The 14,346-nt window shown below is 65.8% G+C and overlaps 1 protein-coding gene across 1 annotated transcript in view; it reads right to left on the reverse strand.

Moving 5' to 3' along the window:
- The window catches only part of TTYH3 (tweety family member 3), a 28,204-nt gene extending 13,909 nt beyond the window's left edge, over positions 1–14,295 (reverse strand). Inside the window, exons 1-2 of the mRNA XM_032394090.1 lie at positions 13,997–14,295; positions 15–180 (exon numbers count right to left, since the gene is read on the reverse strand). Coding sequence (XP_032249981.1) covers positions 15–180; positions 13,997–14,119 — 289 coding nt within the window. The 5' untranslated portion in view covers positions 14,120–14,295. The remainder of the gene's footprint in view (positions 1–14; positions 181–13,996) is intronic.
- Between the last annotated feature and the right edge of the window lie 51 nt (positions 14,296–14,346).

Here is a 14,346-nt window from a genome sequence, read left to right on the forward strand (position 1 = left end):
CCGCGCTCACCTGCAGACCAGCGTGGCGATGATGACGCACCAGGCGGTGCAGCAGCAGTCGGCGTCCAGGTGCTCCTCGCTCTTGCGCCGGCGGCAGCACAGCCAGAAGGAGTAGAAGAGCAGGAAGAGCAGGTCCAGGGCGAGGCAGGCCAGCGCGGAGGCCCCCAGCAGCAGCAGCGCCTGCGGGAGGCGGGGAGGCGGCGCTGGACGTGCGGGCGCGCGCCCGGCCCTGCGGCACCTGTGAGGCCACGCCCCGGCGCGCTCCCGCTGGGCCGGCCTCCAGCTCTGGGCGCACCTGGGTGCTCGCCTGCGACCCCCAGACTCCCGTCCTTAACCCCGCACTAGCCACCAGGACCGCGCCTAAGCCGCACTCGGAGGGGCCGGGTGCGCAGGGCCGGCACAGCTGCTGATGGCCCCGTGGCCGAGGAACACCCCTAATCTCCAGGAGCCCGTTTTCTCTTTTGTGAAAAGGGGGCCGCGCCCTCCCAGAAGAGGCTGGTGGGGAGTCTCAGCGAAGCCACCCTGCCGTCGGGCCAGGCACACAGCAGCGCCCTCCCCCTCAGCGTGGACTCTGCTCCGGACCTGGCTGCCTCTGCGAGGCCCCGGGCCCTGGGCAGCCAGAAGGGCCCCGAATTCTCCAGCCACATCCCGGGAGTCACCAGGGTGGAGGAAGTGCCCGCTGCAGCCCCCTCCTGGCACCGAGGTCGGCACCCCCCACGGGAAGTGGTTGACTTGATCCAGCAGGGACACCCACTGTGGGCCAAGCCTCCATCTGTTGGAACACGGGCCAGCCCTGCCTCCCCTGGGCGCCACGCTCTCCCTATCGCCTGGCCCAGGGCGTCGCCTCCGTTTCACTGGTAAAGAAACTGGCTTCAGAGAAGATATGGAGGAAGGACCCATGTGCCCACATCATGGCCCCTCTGGGACCTCTGCCACGTCCTGTGTTGGGGTGGGGGTGGTGGCCTGACCTTGTGCCCCACATGGGGGTGGTGGTAAGTGCCACGCAGAAGGCCCAACACACAGTGGCACCCGCCCCACGGGGACCATCAGATTTGTGGTGTGGCCGCTGGGCACCCACAGCTGCCCTCCCAGGCACTGCCGCAGAGACGCCGGGCCTCGGGGACCTGGAAACGCCCTCCCTCCCCATGTCTGAACGCTCAGCAGTGTGGCTGTCCCTGGAGTACCCTGGGGGGTGGAACGCCCACCTGCCCCCCCCACCCGCAGGGCCCCCTTGGGAAGAGAGGCTCAGCCACAGAGGCCCTGGGACCCTACCTCGCAGCCCTGGCCCCCAGCACCCGTCTCCCAGGAGATGGCTGCCAGGCAGCAGAGGCAGGATGGCACTCCCTGCCCCCCCAGAGCCCGCTGGTCCCGGAGGTCTCCCACCAGGCCCACCATCCCTGGCCAGCCCCCCACACCCGAGGTGGAGCTCTTCCACCTCCCGCCTGACCAGGGCCTGCACCTCCAGCCATGCTTCAAAGCAACATCGGTGCCCTGGGGACTGAGGAGTCAGGCGGCACCACAAGGCACAGGGTGGGGGCCCATCTTGGGGAATACCGGGGTGGCACCGTGAAGCTGCAGTCACAGGCCACGGCCATGCCCCGCGGGCTGCCCCGGGCTGCCATCTGGGGCTGGCGCCCTCCATTCCTCCTTCAGGCCGGGGGTGCAGCCGCCCGCCGCCCCTGCACTGGCAGGAGGCCTGATGGGCCCTGGCCGCCCCTGCGCACGCGCTGGCGGGGGGAGGGGAGCTGGCCTCGGGCCACCTCCTCAGCCCAAGGCTCCCGGAGGCCAGGGGCACTCATGTCACAGAGGGTAGGTGCTCCCAGGACCCAGGCCGCAGGCAGGGGTCTCCAGGCTGGAATCGGGCGTGTCATGGGGCCAAGGGCCAGTCAGGGAGGGGGCTCGCCTTGCCGGTCCTGGGATCAGGACTGCCCTCACCCCGCCCAGCACCGGACGCCAGTGAACAGTAGAGCGCTTGCAACAGCACGGTCTTACGGGTTCCCTGGGTCTGCCTCACACACACGGGCCGGACATTGACCCAAGGTGCCACAGGCCCTGCCCGCCCCCCCCACCTCGTCGGGCAGAGGCAAAGGGCAGAACACAACATGGCCCCTGGGGCCATGGCTCGCTCGGGACATCTGCGCTGACACGGCCAAGGCTGCCCTCCAGCCCCCAGTCACCATGTCCTGACAACGGCCACCTGGGCTCCTCCCCTCCCCCTCCCCCTCAGAGACCACACCACACCCAGATCAAGCCCCCCTTAAGGCCCTGCTGACCGTGGTGCCCATGGTTCTAACAGCCTTCCCTCGGCCCCGGCTGGAGCAGGCATACCCTGCCACTGCCTCTCCTGCCCGTACCCCCCCCATGGAGAACAGGGCGGGCTCGGAGCGGGTGTTCAAATCCGCACATGGACGCACATCCTCCTGAGCTGGGGGAGCCGGGGCCAGAGGCACAGGGCCCGAGAGCCCACCCAGCCCCTCACAGTGACGACAGGCCCAGTCGCTGCGTCGGGGTGTCAGGACCACACACTCCCATTTGCCAGATGGGAAAACTGAGGCAAGAGAAGCACCACCGGCCAAGCGGGTCCCTCACACCTGGAGCCAGGCGGGGCTCACCGCGCCTTTGGGAGCCGAGGCAGGTGACAGGCCCCGCAGGTCCCCGACAGATATTGCTCGCAGCCCCCGGAGCTGCCGGGCTGGTGGGGGGGGCGGCGCCTGCTGGACGCGAGTTGGACCACGCAAACCGAGACAGCAGGACGGGAGCGCACCGGGACAAGTCTGTGGGTTGACCGTGGCCAGGCACCTCCCTGAGCCGGCTTGTCCTTGTCCCGAAGGTCAGGGAGCGGCGCTGCACCCCTACGGGCAGGAGTCACACCCGTACCCTTCCTGAGTCCTCTCCCACAGCTTTGATTTGGTTTGTTTTGTTGTTGTGGGTCTCCTGCGGTTTTCTTTTTTTGAAAACCACACACTTGTACTAACTTTATAATTAAAATGCAGAACCAGAAACCTGTTGGTAGCTCTTTCCAGCTGAGCGTGGGAGGCCCCCTGGTCTGAGCCCAGCTCTGCCACGTGAGCGTTCCCATGCAGTCGGGCCCTGCTGCTCTCTGCACCCCATTTTCACCTTTGTGAGGTGATGTGAGTGTCCCCCGGCCCCCGGGCTATCCTGCAGGAGAAGGCCCCTGGCAGCTGAATTGGGCCCCTCTCAGTCTATGGCGTGGTCACACAGGCCCTGCTGCTGCCCGGTCCCCCAGGAGCCACAGTGGAGGAGAGGGACACCCTGGCTGGCTGCCAGGAGGCCCAGAACTGCCTGCAGCTAGACAGAGGTACGAGGGAGGGGTGCTCCCCCCGCCCCCCCAGCCACCCTAAAACTCAGGCCCACGTGGGGCGGTCCAGCGTGCTGGGAACCAAAGCACCAAGGTTCTAACGCTGCTCAGCCTGGCTCAAAGACGTGACCGTGAGTCAGTGACTTCAACCTCCATGCCTCAGTTTCCCCACCTATAGGGGGAGACAGGAACCTCTGTCTCCTGGCCGGGGACTGTGAGGACCTCAGGAGCCAGTCTCTGCAGACACTCAGAACAGCACCTCCACGGGGGTCCCCCAGGAAAGGTCAGGGTCCCGAGGGCTGCTGCCCAGTGGGCTGCACGGGGGCAGAAAGCGGACACCTTGGCCGCTGGGGCGGGGGGGGCGGTCCAGGACAAGCTGAGCAGGTCCACATCTATACCCACACGTGCACTCCCGCACCCATGCGTTCCCAGACGTCCACACCCATATTCACACTCACACGTGCACATGAGCGCTCACCCTGTGATCTCCCCAGCAGCCTGTGGCTGGAGCTCCTGGGGGTCATGGGCAGGGAGGGGGGTCCCAAGCACCTGGGTGTTGGGCCACCTGCTGTGACTGGGAAGAGGGGAAGGCCGCCTCACACACGGCCACCTGCCTGGGGACAGAGCCGCCACGGCCACAGGCTCGGAGGACACCACTCCCATCCCAGCCCTGCCTCACGGCGCCCAGTCAAGGAGCAGGGGCTAGAGGAGGACCACTGCCCAGGGAGCCCCAGGGCCAGGCTTGACGGTGATCATGTGTCCTGGGGCTCAGAGCTGGGTGCCAAGGGGGTAAGTTACTTTGCAGAGGCTTCCCTGGAGGCAATGACAGGCAGAAGCCCAGGTGCCCCTTGCCACCCCCACATCACCCCTATAACCCTGCCCACTGGGAGCCAGGCGTCCACACACCCAGGGTGCCACCTCGTCCCCTGCTGGTCTGTCTGCCCAGCTCCAGGAAGCCCCCTGACCAGGAGAGTGGGGTCTGTCTGCCCACACCTTCCCCGGGGAGTGCTGGAAAGGCCTCCTGAGCTCATCAATTTAGCAGGGGTGGTGTCCCCTCTGGCACTCTGCCCTGGCCCCCCGGCTCCCCACCCCAAGGTCTGAGTGGCTGGGAGCTTTGTCTCTGGCAGGACGGCGGGCTCCGGGGCCCGGACCACCACAGCTCCCCTCAGCCCCAGGGCAGGTGCCAGCACCCTCCCGGTTCACACAGGGGGGCTCGGCGGCGGTGGGGGAGGGTGGAGGTTCAGCCCATCACGGCGAAGCTGCAGAGCCTGTCGCCAGCTGGGTGCCCGAGCCGGGCACGGGGACGCCCAGGGTGATCTCTGGCCCCGTCTCCTCTTCGGCTGGCGTCCCCGTGGCAGCCCCGCCTCCCCTGGCCAGGGGCTGGTGTCCCCTTCACTTTCCCCGGGCCCGTTCAGACAGAGAATAGGAAATGTTTGATCAGCATCTGGGCTCTGACCAAATGGAATTTTCCGTCTGTGATGGAAGTGATGTCAGCGCTCGGTCAGGCGAGGGGAGATGCTCGGGCCCGTATCCTGACCACTGGCCACGGTGCCGGCTGCCGGCCACCTGAAGAAGCGCTAAGAGCACGCTGGGCTCTGTGAGGGGGCCTGCAGCGGGGCCCCGTGTGGCCGTCCTGCCCCTCCAGCTCATTTCTCAGCCCTGGACCACCCCACCCTCCCAAGGCCCCTGCAGCCCCTGCCAGAGCACGGCCCCGCCTTGGCCTGTGCCCACACACTCTCCTGTGAGCCCTAAGGCCCCCCAGAGCCCCCATCCACTCTGGAAAACACCCCATGAGCCAGAGCTTGGGATCTAGAGCCTCCCCCTGGCCCAGGTCTGAGGTCTGCCGAGGGACCCAAGACCCCGGCCTCGGCAGGCGAGCAGGGGGCAAGACGGGCCCAGGGAAGCAGCTGTTTTCCGTGTGAGCCTAAGCTGGTTCCCTGCACGGGGTCGGGGGGATCCCTGGCTCAGCCCCAGGCTTGCTGGCAGTCGGGGTACTGGGAGCCCCAACTAGCCCTGGGAGGGGAGGGCCCTCAGTGTGCCACCAAACCTTACTAAGAGCTTTGCAGCAGGAAGCTCGGCCCCATCCATGGACGGAGACCACGGTGTGAGGGGCTCAAGACTACGAGCCCGTCCCTTCGACGCCCCACCACTGGCCTAGACACGGCCTGTCAGTGGCCGGGCCTCTGCACCCCACCCACTCACAGCATCAGGCTCAGCTCCAGAGCAGGCCACACCGATGTGCCCAAGGCCACCAGACCCGGGTAGCCACACAGGACCCCGGCCGCAGCCACATGCAAGCCTGCGCGGGAGCACACCACATGTGGACCACACGTCGGGACCCCCAATGGACCGTCTCCCCACACACCCCCCTCCCTGGAGAGGAGCCTCTGTGCCTGAGGTCCCCCCACTGCCCATGGCATGAGAGCGGCCGGCAAAGCTCCAAAGCCCTCAGAGGTGGGTGCCCCTGCAGAAGGCCGTGGTTGGCAGGCCTGCCCCTCAGCTCGCCCCCACTCCTCCCTGCATCAGCCCTCCCTTCGAGGCAGCTCGTCCAGCAGCAAAGGGCGAAGCTCCAAAGAGAAGGCAAGTCCAAATTCCTCCAGGGGCCCGGGACCCCACTGCCCCACACCCCAACATCCTCATGTTGGTCACCCCTGCCTCACTGGGGTGGGGAGGCCCTTGGTCCGGGGCCAGCCTGAGACCAAGCACATCAGCACGTGCGGCGTCCAGATTCAGCACCAGGCCTAACATGGGGCCCCGCGGGGCGGGCGTCTCCCAGGACCCCGGCAGTGCAGGCCCCGCAGTCTTGGAGGCCCTGGGAGCCAGGCAGATGACCAGGGGTGCAGAAACACCTGTCAGAGAGCACCAGCAGGGCACCATGGGAGGTAGGGCCCAGGCCCGGCAGGGGATCCAGGCTGCCCACCTGTGTCCCGAGGGGCGCTGGTGGATAGGGTGGGGGCAGACAGGTGCGGTGGGAGGGGAGCAGCATGCCCCTCCACTGCTTCCTGGGGCGGGGGGGCATCCTACCCCAGCCCCAGAATGGCCAAGGGCCTTCCTCCAGAGGAAGAGACCGGGTTAGGGTATCCAGGAGGCTGGCGGGATTCCAGACCCCAGGGCACCATCTAGGAACGCACACACGTGTCGGCTGGAGCCCTGGGGCTGGGCTGGGCCGTGGCCCTAGCTCCTCTGTCTGGGGTGCCTCGCCGGGAAGGGCTCCCAGCGCACGGGGCTGCCCGTTCCCCAAGGGCTGGCTCTCGGCCTCAGCAGCCACTGGGGCCCAGCCGCACACACAGCCTCGCTGGTCCCCGACCACCTGGGGAGGGGGCGGCACCCCCCTTCCAGGCCAGGGGCCTGCGGCCAGAAGGGACACGGAGGCCCCTACACGTAGGTGCCGCAGGAAGCAGGGTCTGAGCCCACACAGGCCTCCCGAGGAAAGCCCCGGAAAAGGCCCGCCTCACCTCCCGGGCCAGGCTGCGTGGGTGCCGAGGGCCCTGGCCGTGCGGCGGAGCTGGGCGCCGGGCTGGCTGTTCGGCCCGCAGCCCCCCACCCCTCTAACACACTTGGCTGCAGCTCCCAGATGCCGACCAGAAATTAAAAACAGATTTTCCACTGAGCTGGGCTTGGGTTTCACGAATTCCATGACGGTGAGCTCGTGGCCATCCTGGAGAACGCGCAGCCAGAGCCCGGCCAAGCAGGAGCCCAGAGGGGCCCAGCTGTCTGTCCGAGTCCCCCCACGCTGAAGTCTGAGACCCGGAGCACCAGGCCGCGCATGGACACGCAGCAGCTGCGCCCCGATGTCCCCATGGGGTACACACCACACTCGCCCTTGTCCTCCAGGAACCACGGGGACAGAGGTGTGGCGAGGCCGGACCTGGGTGGAAGGCCCCGAGGAAGCTCTGGCGGGTCATGCCCCAACCCAGCCCCCGCCCACTGCCCTCCGGGTGCCCGTGCCACACAGGCTCACGGAGTGAACGGTCACACGAGAGCATGGCACAGGGGCTGCCCTCCCCACGGCGAGGGTGTCTATTTTGGGCCTGGTGCTCTAACACATTTCCCAGCATGACACCCAGAAAAGTCCTCCGCTCCTCCCCAGGCTTGTCTGTAAGCACCTCTCCACTGGCCACCCCTAGAGACCCAGGCCACAGGCCTCACAAACAGCCCGGAGCCACCAGACATCACTGGGCCGGCCCGAGCCCAGTCCCAGGACATACATCAACCAGGGAGATAGGGCTCAGGGGGCGCAGCCTGACCCCAGACTCGGGGGCCAGGGCTGGACCACACAGCAGAACTTCCGTAGCAGCCCTCACGATAGTCAGGAACCCAGCGGAGTGCACGGGGCCAGAGAGGACAGAACTGGGCGGGGGGCACCGTGGGCCGGTACCCTCCTCAGAGGAAGAAGGCAGCGGCCACTCGGGCTGTGCACAAGCCGGCCTTACCCCACGCCCTCGGCCAGTAGGGACAGGCCCGACCGCTGCGGGTGCCTGTGGGACAAAACAGAGCCCCTGTGGTCGACATCTACCCCTCATAGCCCACCTGCCTCTCCTGTGGGGACCCCGGGCTCAGCCAGCTTCCTCTGGGGAGTGGAAGGGGCCTGCCAAGTGAGGCCCGAGGGGGGGCCCCCACGTGCGGGTTTGTGCGTGTGCACGAGCCCATCTGGGCACCTAACAACCCAACCCTTGGGCAGGGGGCAGTGGAAAGGGAGTCTCACGAGGGGCCCCACACAGCCGCCCTCCCACAACCCACCCGCCACCTGCAGACCCTGGCGCAGCCTGGGCCCTCTACCTGGTCCTGCTCCGGGGGGCACACCCCATACCCAGGCGCCTTCTCTGCAGCCTTCCTCCTGCCCCTGATATTGGCCTGGAGGCCTGGCCTTGACTGAGGCCCACCGAAGTCCTCACGGCCCCATCCAGAGCATGAAGCAGACTCGCTGCCTTGGCAGATGTGCGCCATGGACCCCCCAGGAGCCCTGCTGGGCAGGTGGCAGACCCGATTTGGGGGGCATGTGCCGTCCCATCTCTGGCAGGGACCCCAGGGCAGGCCCCGGCATTCATGGGCCCCTCCTTAGGACCTTAGCTCGGGGCACCCTCTGGACGGTGGCCCCCACCAATGACAGTGTGAGCGGCTCCCGCTCTGGACGACCAGGCCCAGCGTGGCCCATCAGAGCCCCACCACACCGAGCTGCGGGGCCTGTCTGTGGGTCTGAGTCCTCACCCTCCCCAGACCACGAGGAGCTCCGCAGAGCCATGCGAGGGCCGTGTGCGTGTCCTGGCCCAGCGCAGGGCTAAGGGCAGGCACTCCTGGGGCTCTGCCACACCCATCACCAGCCCGGTCACATGCCCCAATCCCGGGGAGGGGGTCACATGGGGGCACTTCCCATATCTGTGACCCAGTCCCTGGGCTGCAGATTCGGTTCCTCTTCCCCAGTCAAAGACTCAGCAGAGCTGCCTGGGGGAGGGGGCCCGGTCCTGACACCCGCTGCGCTCCCCAGAACCAGCTGGGGGGCCCAGGAAGTCTCTGCACGGGGGCTGTGTCCATGGAAAGGGGGGGGTGACAGGCTGGACCAGGAGCCACCAAGCCAGCGGCCTGGACTCTGCTCCTAGAGTGGCCACGACGCCCACCCCGAGGGCCACTGTGTGGCCGCCCAGAGAAACGCTGGGAAAAAGAACAGCAGGGGCCCCTCTGGCAGCGCAACTGTGGCCTGGGCTAAGAGCCACAGCGCAGCCTGCCCAAAGCCTGCCCGAGAGCCCCTGGCCGGGGCCAAGCAGCTCGTGTCCCTTCCTGCACGTCCCTGCGCAGAGCAGTGCAGCGCTGGGGACACGGCTCCTCACCACATCCCCAGACCCCTGAAAACCAGGCATAAGGATGGGGACCGATGATGCTGACCCCACACCAATGCCAAGTTTCCCATGACCTTCCCCACCCACACCGCCACCAAGGTGTAGACCTGGTTACACAGGTAACCAGAGGCCACGCCCCCCCAACCCCCCCAAAGGAAACAGTCAATCTGTTCCACAGGGGCTACCCTGTCCCCCCACCCCTGCATCCCCATCGTCCAGCTCCTCAGCTCTGTCCTTGCACGGGGTACTCCCGAAGCTTCCGCCCACTCCTCAGTGAGCTCTGTCCCATTCGGTGTGTTTCTGTCACTTGCAGCCTCAGCATCCTGTTACCATGGGACGCTGGCCAAGCATCAAGAACCAAGGGCCAACAATAGGGTCCAAAAGGCAGTGACAATAAGGATGCACGGTGTGAATGTAGTTTTAAGTGACAGCCACCCCACAAAGATTCTGCACGGACAGAATCCAGCCAGAGGGGCTTTTGGGGTTTTTTTCATGCTTTTTCCTATTTTCCAAATGTCCCATGAATGTTTATTATTTTTGTAAATGGGAAGACAGGTGACACACACTTTTCTGAACCTCTGGATCAGTGAGGAGGGTGAGGACAGGGCCAGCCCACCCACAGGGCACGGCCGCTATGCCACCACCAGCCTGCAGGCCGGTACGCGGCTGACCTTGCTTGAGTCTGTGGTCGTAGCTAGGAGACCACTGGCCCCCGATGGTCATAGGACCCAGAGCTCAAAATGCCCTCTAAGCAGCCACCAGATCTGGGTTCACACACCTCCGGGCACAGAGTGCTCACTACCTCCCAAGGCAGGACATTCAGACTCCCTTATTTGGGGCTGAGGCTCAGGCTTCTCTCTGCCTCAGGGCCTTTGCATGTGCTCTTCCTGGTGCCAGGAACTGTCTTCCCCAAGGTCTTTGCGTGGCTACTTCAGTCTTATCTTTAGGGTCTCAGCGGAAACATCCCAGCACTCAGAGTTCCAACGGGAAACAGGCCCCACACGCTGAGCAAACCTGAGGCAAATGCTACCATCTGACCTGGAAAGTGAGCCAGTGTGCCCACTTAATGCCAGGCTCCAAGCAAGTCCCAGCCCTCTGGACGTTCACAGCCTAGCTGACACCCTCCATGGCAGACCAGGTAGCACCTCCTCCAGGAAGCCTTCCCTGACCACCGAGCTCCTAAAAGCCCTGTCCTGATGCCTCCAGCAACTCAGAGCTTCCAGCCCACCCCCACCAACCCCGAACTGGCAGAGAGAACAAGCAAGAATGAGAGAGGCTAAGGGCAAAGGGAGTGAAGTTGACTTCTGTCTCAGGACACAGGGGTGTGGAGACGCTTGGGACGGGGAGTCATGAGGGCTGGTGGTGACTGATGGGGCAGACACCCTAAGGGAAGCCCAGAGAGATGGCTGGTCGCACCCAAGGTCACACAAATAGGAAGCAACAGAGCTGGTGCCCAGGCCCCCACTCTCCAGCCTGAAGAGAAGGCTCCGGGACCCCTGCCCGAAGCCAGGACAGGCCCTACCATCACCACAGAGCAGGCTGGCCTCAGGCCACATCAGGCCCCCAGACATGGGGCCCAGCCGGCTCCGCTCAGCCGTGACAGCCACTAGGGAGTCTCCTCCTTCCTCTGGGCCTGCAATCCTCCTACTGCCCCCCCAGAAGTGAGAGTCCCCACCCACTGAGCCACCCCTGGTGCAGGGAGCTCTGGGCCCAGCCCCAGGGGAACCAGATCAGCAGCCCCTCCTGCCAGGCAGATGGGGGGTGGGGTAACACAGAGCAAACTCCAGAAGCTTCTCTGCCTCCCTCCAGTATCTGCCTACCCACAGATCCCATCAGCCCCCACACAAACCACAGTGGCACCCTCCCTGTAATCTGTCCATTCAGCAAACATCACGGGCCCCCAAGAGATGGATGCAAAGGCCATGGGGCCCCTCCTCCCCAGGATGGAAGCCTTGGGAACATGGGAACCTGAGACCCTCAGCCCCAAGAGAAATGCCATCCTTGCTCCTGCAGAGGCTCCAAAGCCCCCAGTGGAGGACCAGCCAGGGCTCTGGGAGCCCTCAGAATCACCCTGCGTGGGCTCCTTGCCCCTGCAGGGGGCCGGCAGAGGGGGACCCCAGAGGCCCCCACCCTCCCACGACTGACTCTGGCTCCTTCCATCTACTCATTATGTGATTCTGAGCCAATCCCCTCTCTAAACTTCAGTTTGCTAATCTGTACATTGGAGACAATCATCCTCATCTCCCAGGCTTGTGTGAGAAAGGGCTGGTGAGAGACAGCCCCACAGTGTCCCAAAACGGCCTAGCTCATGGGGTTTTCCAGTGGATTTTACCAGGGCTCCCAGCAGTGGATGGTGGGGGCAGGAAATAGCAAAGCCTGGTCTCCTCATGCCACACCCATCTCCTCTTCCCTGGACCGAGGCCCCACTTGTCCCCTGGGTAGTCCAGAAGGCAGAAGCCCTCCTCCCCAGCTGGACCCAGCCCACACGGGGGGTGGGGGACTGCCAGATCCTGTAGCCCAGGTGGGGGCCGGCATAACAGGCTCCCAGGCCAAGAGGGGGTGCCTGGGTCAGGAGGATGAGGGCTCCACCACCCACCAGCAGGAAATGGGATGGGAACAGCTGCCCCCCATCCACGGCGAGGAGTACTCCACCAGGGGAGGCGGGAAGGGGCTGCAGGCCGTGGGCCGCACTGACCCCCTGCCCAGCCACGCAGGAAAGGAGCTCTGTTGCAACCAAAAACAGAGCAGGGGCACAGGGCCCTCGCACCCCCACCGCGACCCCACAGAAGTGTGCCAGCCCAGATTTCGGGATGCGACAATGAAGGACCAGAGAGCTCAAGTGCTCACCCAGAAGCACCAGCACGGGAGGGCAGGGGCAGGATGTACGTCCAGGCCTGGCTCATTCTACAGCCCCCAGCCAGGAGCGGAGGCGGCGGGGGAAGGAGACAGGCTGGTTTCCACGCCGTGAATTATTCAGCGGCTAATTCTGCTCGGCAGAGAGGAGGCAGGAGAGTGAGTCAGAGCCCTCCCACAGCGGAGGAGGGAACAGTGCTCACAGAAGCTGGGGGCAGACACCAGGGACCTCTCAGGGGCACAGGGCCCTGCAGGGGGTCAGGCTGAGCTGGGGGGGGCAGCCACCATTCTGGAGGCCTCCACAGGCTGTAGGCATCGGCCCCTCACTCACTCCCACAACGTGTCCCAGGAGCCCCAGAGGGCAGGAGGGGCAAGCAGCCGGTCCAACTGAGGTTGGCAGCATGGCAGGTGCAGCCCGCAGGCCAGCAGGCCAGCTCTGTGCAGATCCCAGACACCCCAGGTGGCCCCAGGGGCAGCCGCAGAGCCTCCCAACTGATAATTGGCAGAGAACTTCCTAAAGTAAAGCACGGCCCCTGGCCTGCGGGTGCCAGGGGACGGACATGACAGAGCCATGACATATGGAAGACCCCGGGGAGCACAGAAGGGTGCTGTTCCCACACTGGTCAGCACCCCAAGGCTGGGCTTCTAGAACGTGGGCGTCAAGTTTTATAAAAATCTTGCCGTCTCTGGGCATGCCTGGGCCAATCCCTGGCCCCCTTCTAGTCTGCTTGGAAACAGATGAGCAGGGCCGGGGGAGCAGGCCCCAGGTGAGCACTGAGGCTGGGGGGGTGGGCACCCATGGTGCCCTCACTCTCTGCTTCCGGTTCTCATCCTCTAGATTAAAGGGCGACCAGGGAAGACAGAGTTCTACATAGGCGAGGTGTGATCATGTCCACAGAATCCTGGATTCCCAGGCCATCTTGACAAGCAAGGCCGTTCCTTTCCACCCGGGGCTCTGCAATGAACACTGGAGAGAAAGAACCCCAGGGGTGTTCCGGGTGACCAGGCATCCCAGTCATGGGGCTTCTGGAATCCGGATCCCCAGGCAGGAAGGAAATGCCCACAGCCTGGTCCCCTGGCCCTGCACTCAAATGACAGTGGCTCAGTGAGGGGGGTAGTGCTTGGGCTTGGCATGACCCCAGGCCTTGGGTTCTACTGGGAGAGCCTGGCCTGTTGGGGAGAAGGCTGCAAAGGCTCCCACTGCCCCCCACTCTGCCCAGGCTCAGCCCCTTTCCAGCCTCCCTGACAGAGGCCCACCTCGGGTTCCTGTGGCCGGGCCTCCCTTCCTCAGGGGCTCCTGGCAGGCCAGGTGTCACCACATCACACACTGCACTGTGTGCGTCCCCACAGCCTGGCCACCCAGCAGGGGGTCACTGCCGGCCAGAGAGGGCTGGCATCTGCCCAGCTCACTCACCCACCAAAATCTTGGCAGGGCATGGGATTCCCCAGCTTGGGGGGAGGGGAAGAGGGCGAGGAATCCCCTCCCGGCTGCACCCAGTGCTCTCAGGTATCAGCTTGGTCTCAGAGCCCGGGGCTCCTCTGGGCTGGGGGCTGTGCAGGGCCCCAGGTCAGGGCTGCCCCAGGTGCTGGGCAGGGGCCTGGGCTGGAGGTGACAGCTGGCAGAGGGGGCTCCATGGAGGGAAGCGAGGAGGCTGCACATGACCCCAGAAAGGAGGGCCTAAGTGACACCAGAGAAGGAGGCTAGAATCTGCAGGAGGGCCGTGGACCCTCGATGCAGGATGGGGGTCTTTAGACGCTCACGGAGGGGAGCCCCAGGACGCAGGAGGAGACCCTGGAGAAGAAAGGGAGCTGTGACTCACAAGAAGGCAGAGGCTGTGACCCTCCAGGAGGACGGGGGCGACGGCGACCCTGGGGGAGGGGGACCCCCGAGACCCTCGATTAGGGAGGGGGGTTTCGGGAGTCTTCAGACCTTCGAAAGGAGGGGCCACGACCCAGGGCCCTGACCCCCGACCCGGGGGGGCCGCGTCACCTGCTGGTAGTCGGTGTCCTCGGGCCGGAACTGGCTGCTGGTGGTCTCCCAGCGCAGATCGAAGTGGGGCAGCCGGTGCAGGAGGTTCACCCACCAGGGCGCCGCGTAGCTGACCCCGGCCATGGCGGGCTGGCCGCCTCGGGCGCGTGCCGCCGCGGGGCTCCCTCGCTGGCCAGGGGGCGAGGGGTTCAGGGGTCCGCCAACCCCCGCCTAGCCGCCCTCATTGCCCGCGCGCTCCTGGGCCCGGCCCGGCCCGGCTCGGCCCGGCTCGGCTGCACTCGGCTCCGCTCGGCCGCCCGCGCCCGCCGCCTCTTTGTTCGCCTCCGCCGCCGCCGCCGCCGCCTCCTCGC

Source organism: Phoca vitulina, unplaced genomic scaffold (assembly GCF_004348235.1).
Source record: "Phoca vitulina isolate PV1807 unplaced genomic scaffold, GSC_HSeal_1.0 scaffold79, whole genome shotgun sequence".
In the NCBI taxonomy this organism is placed as follows: Eukaryota; Metazoa; Chordata; class Mammalia; order Carnivora; family Phocidae; genus Phoca; species Phoca vitulina.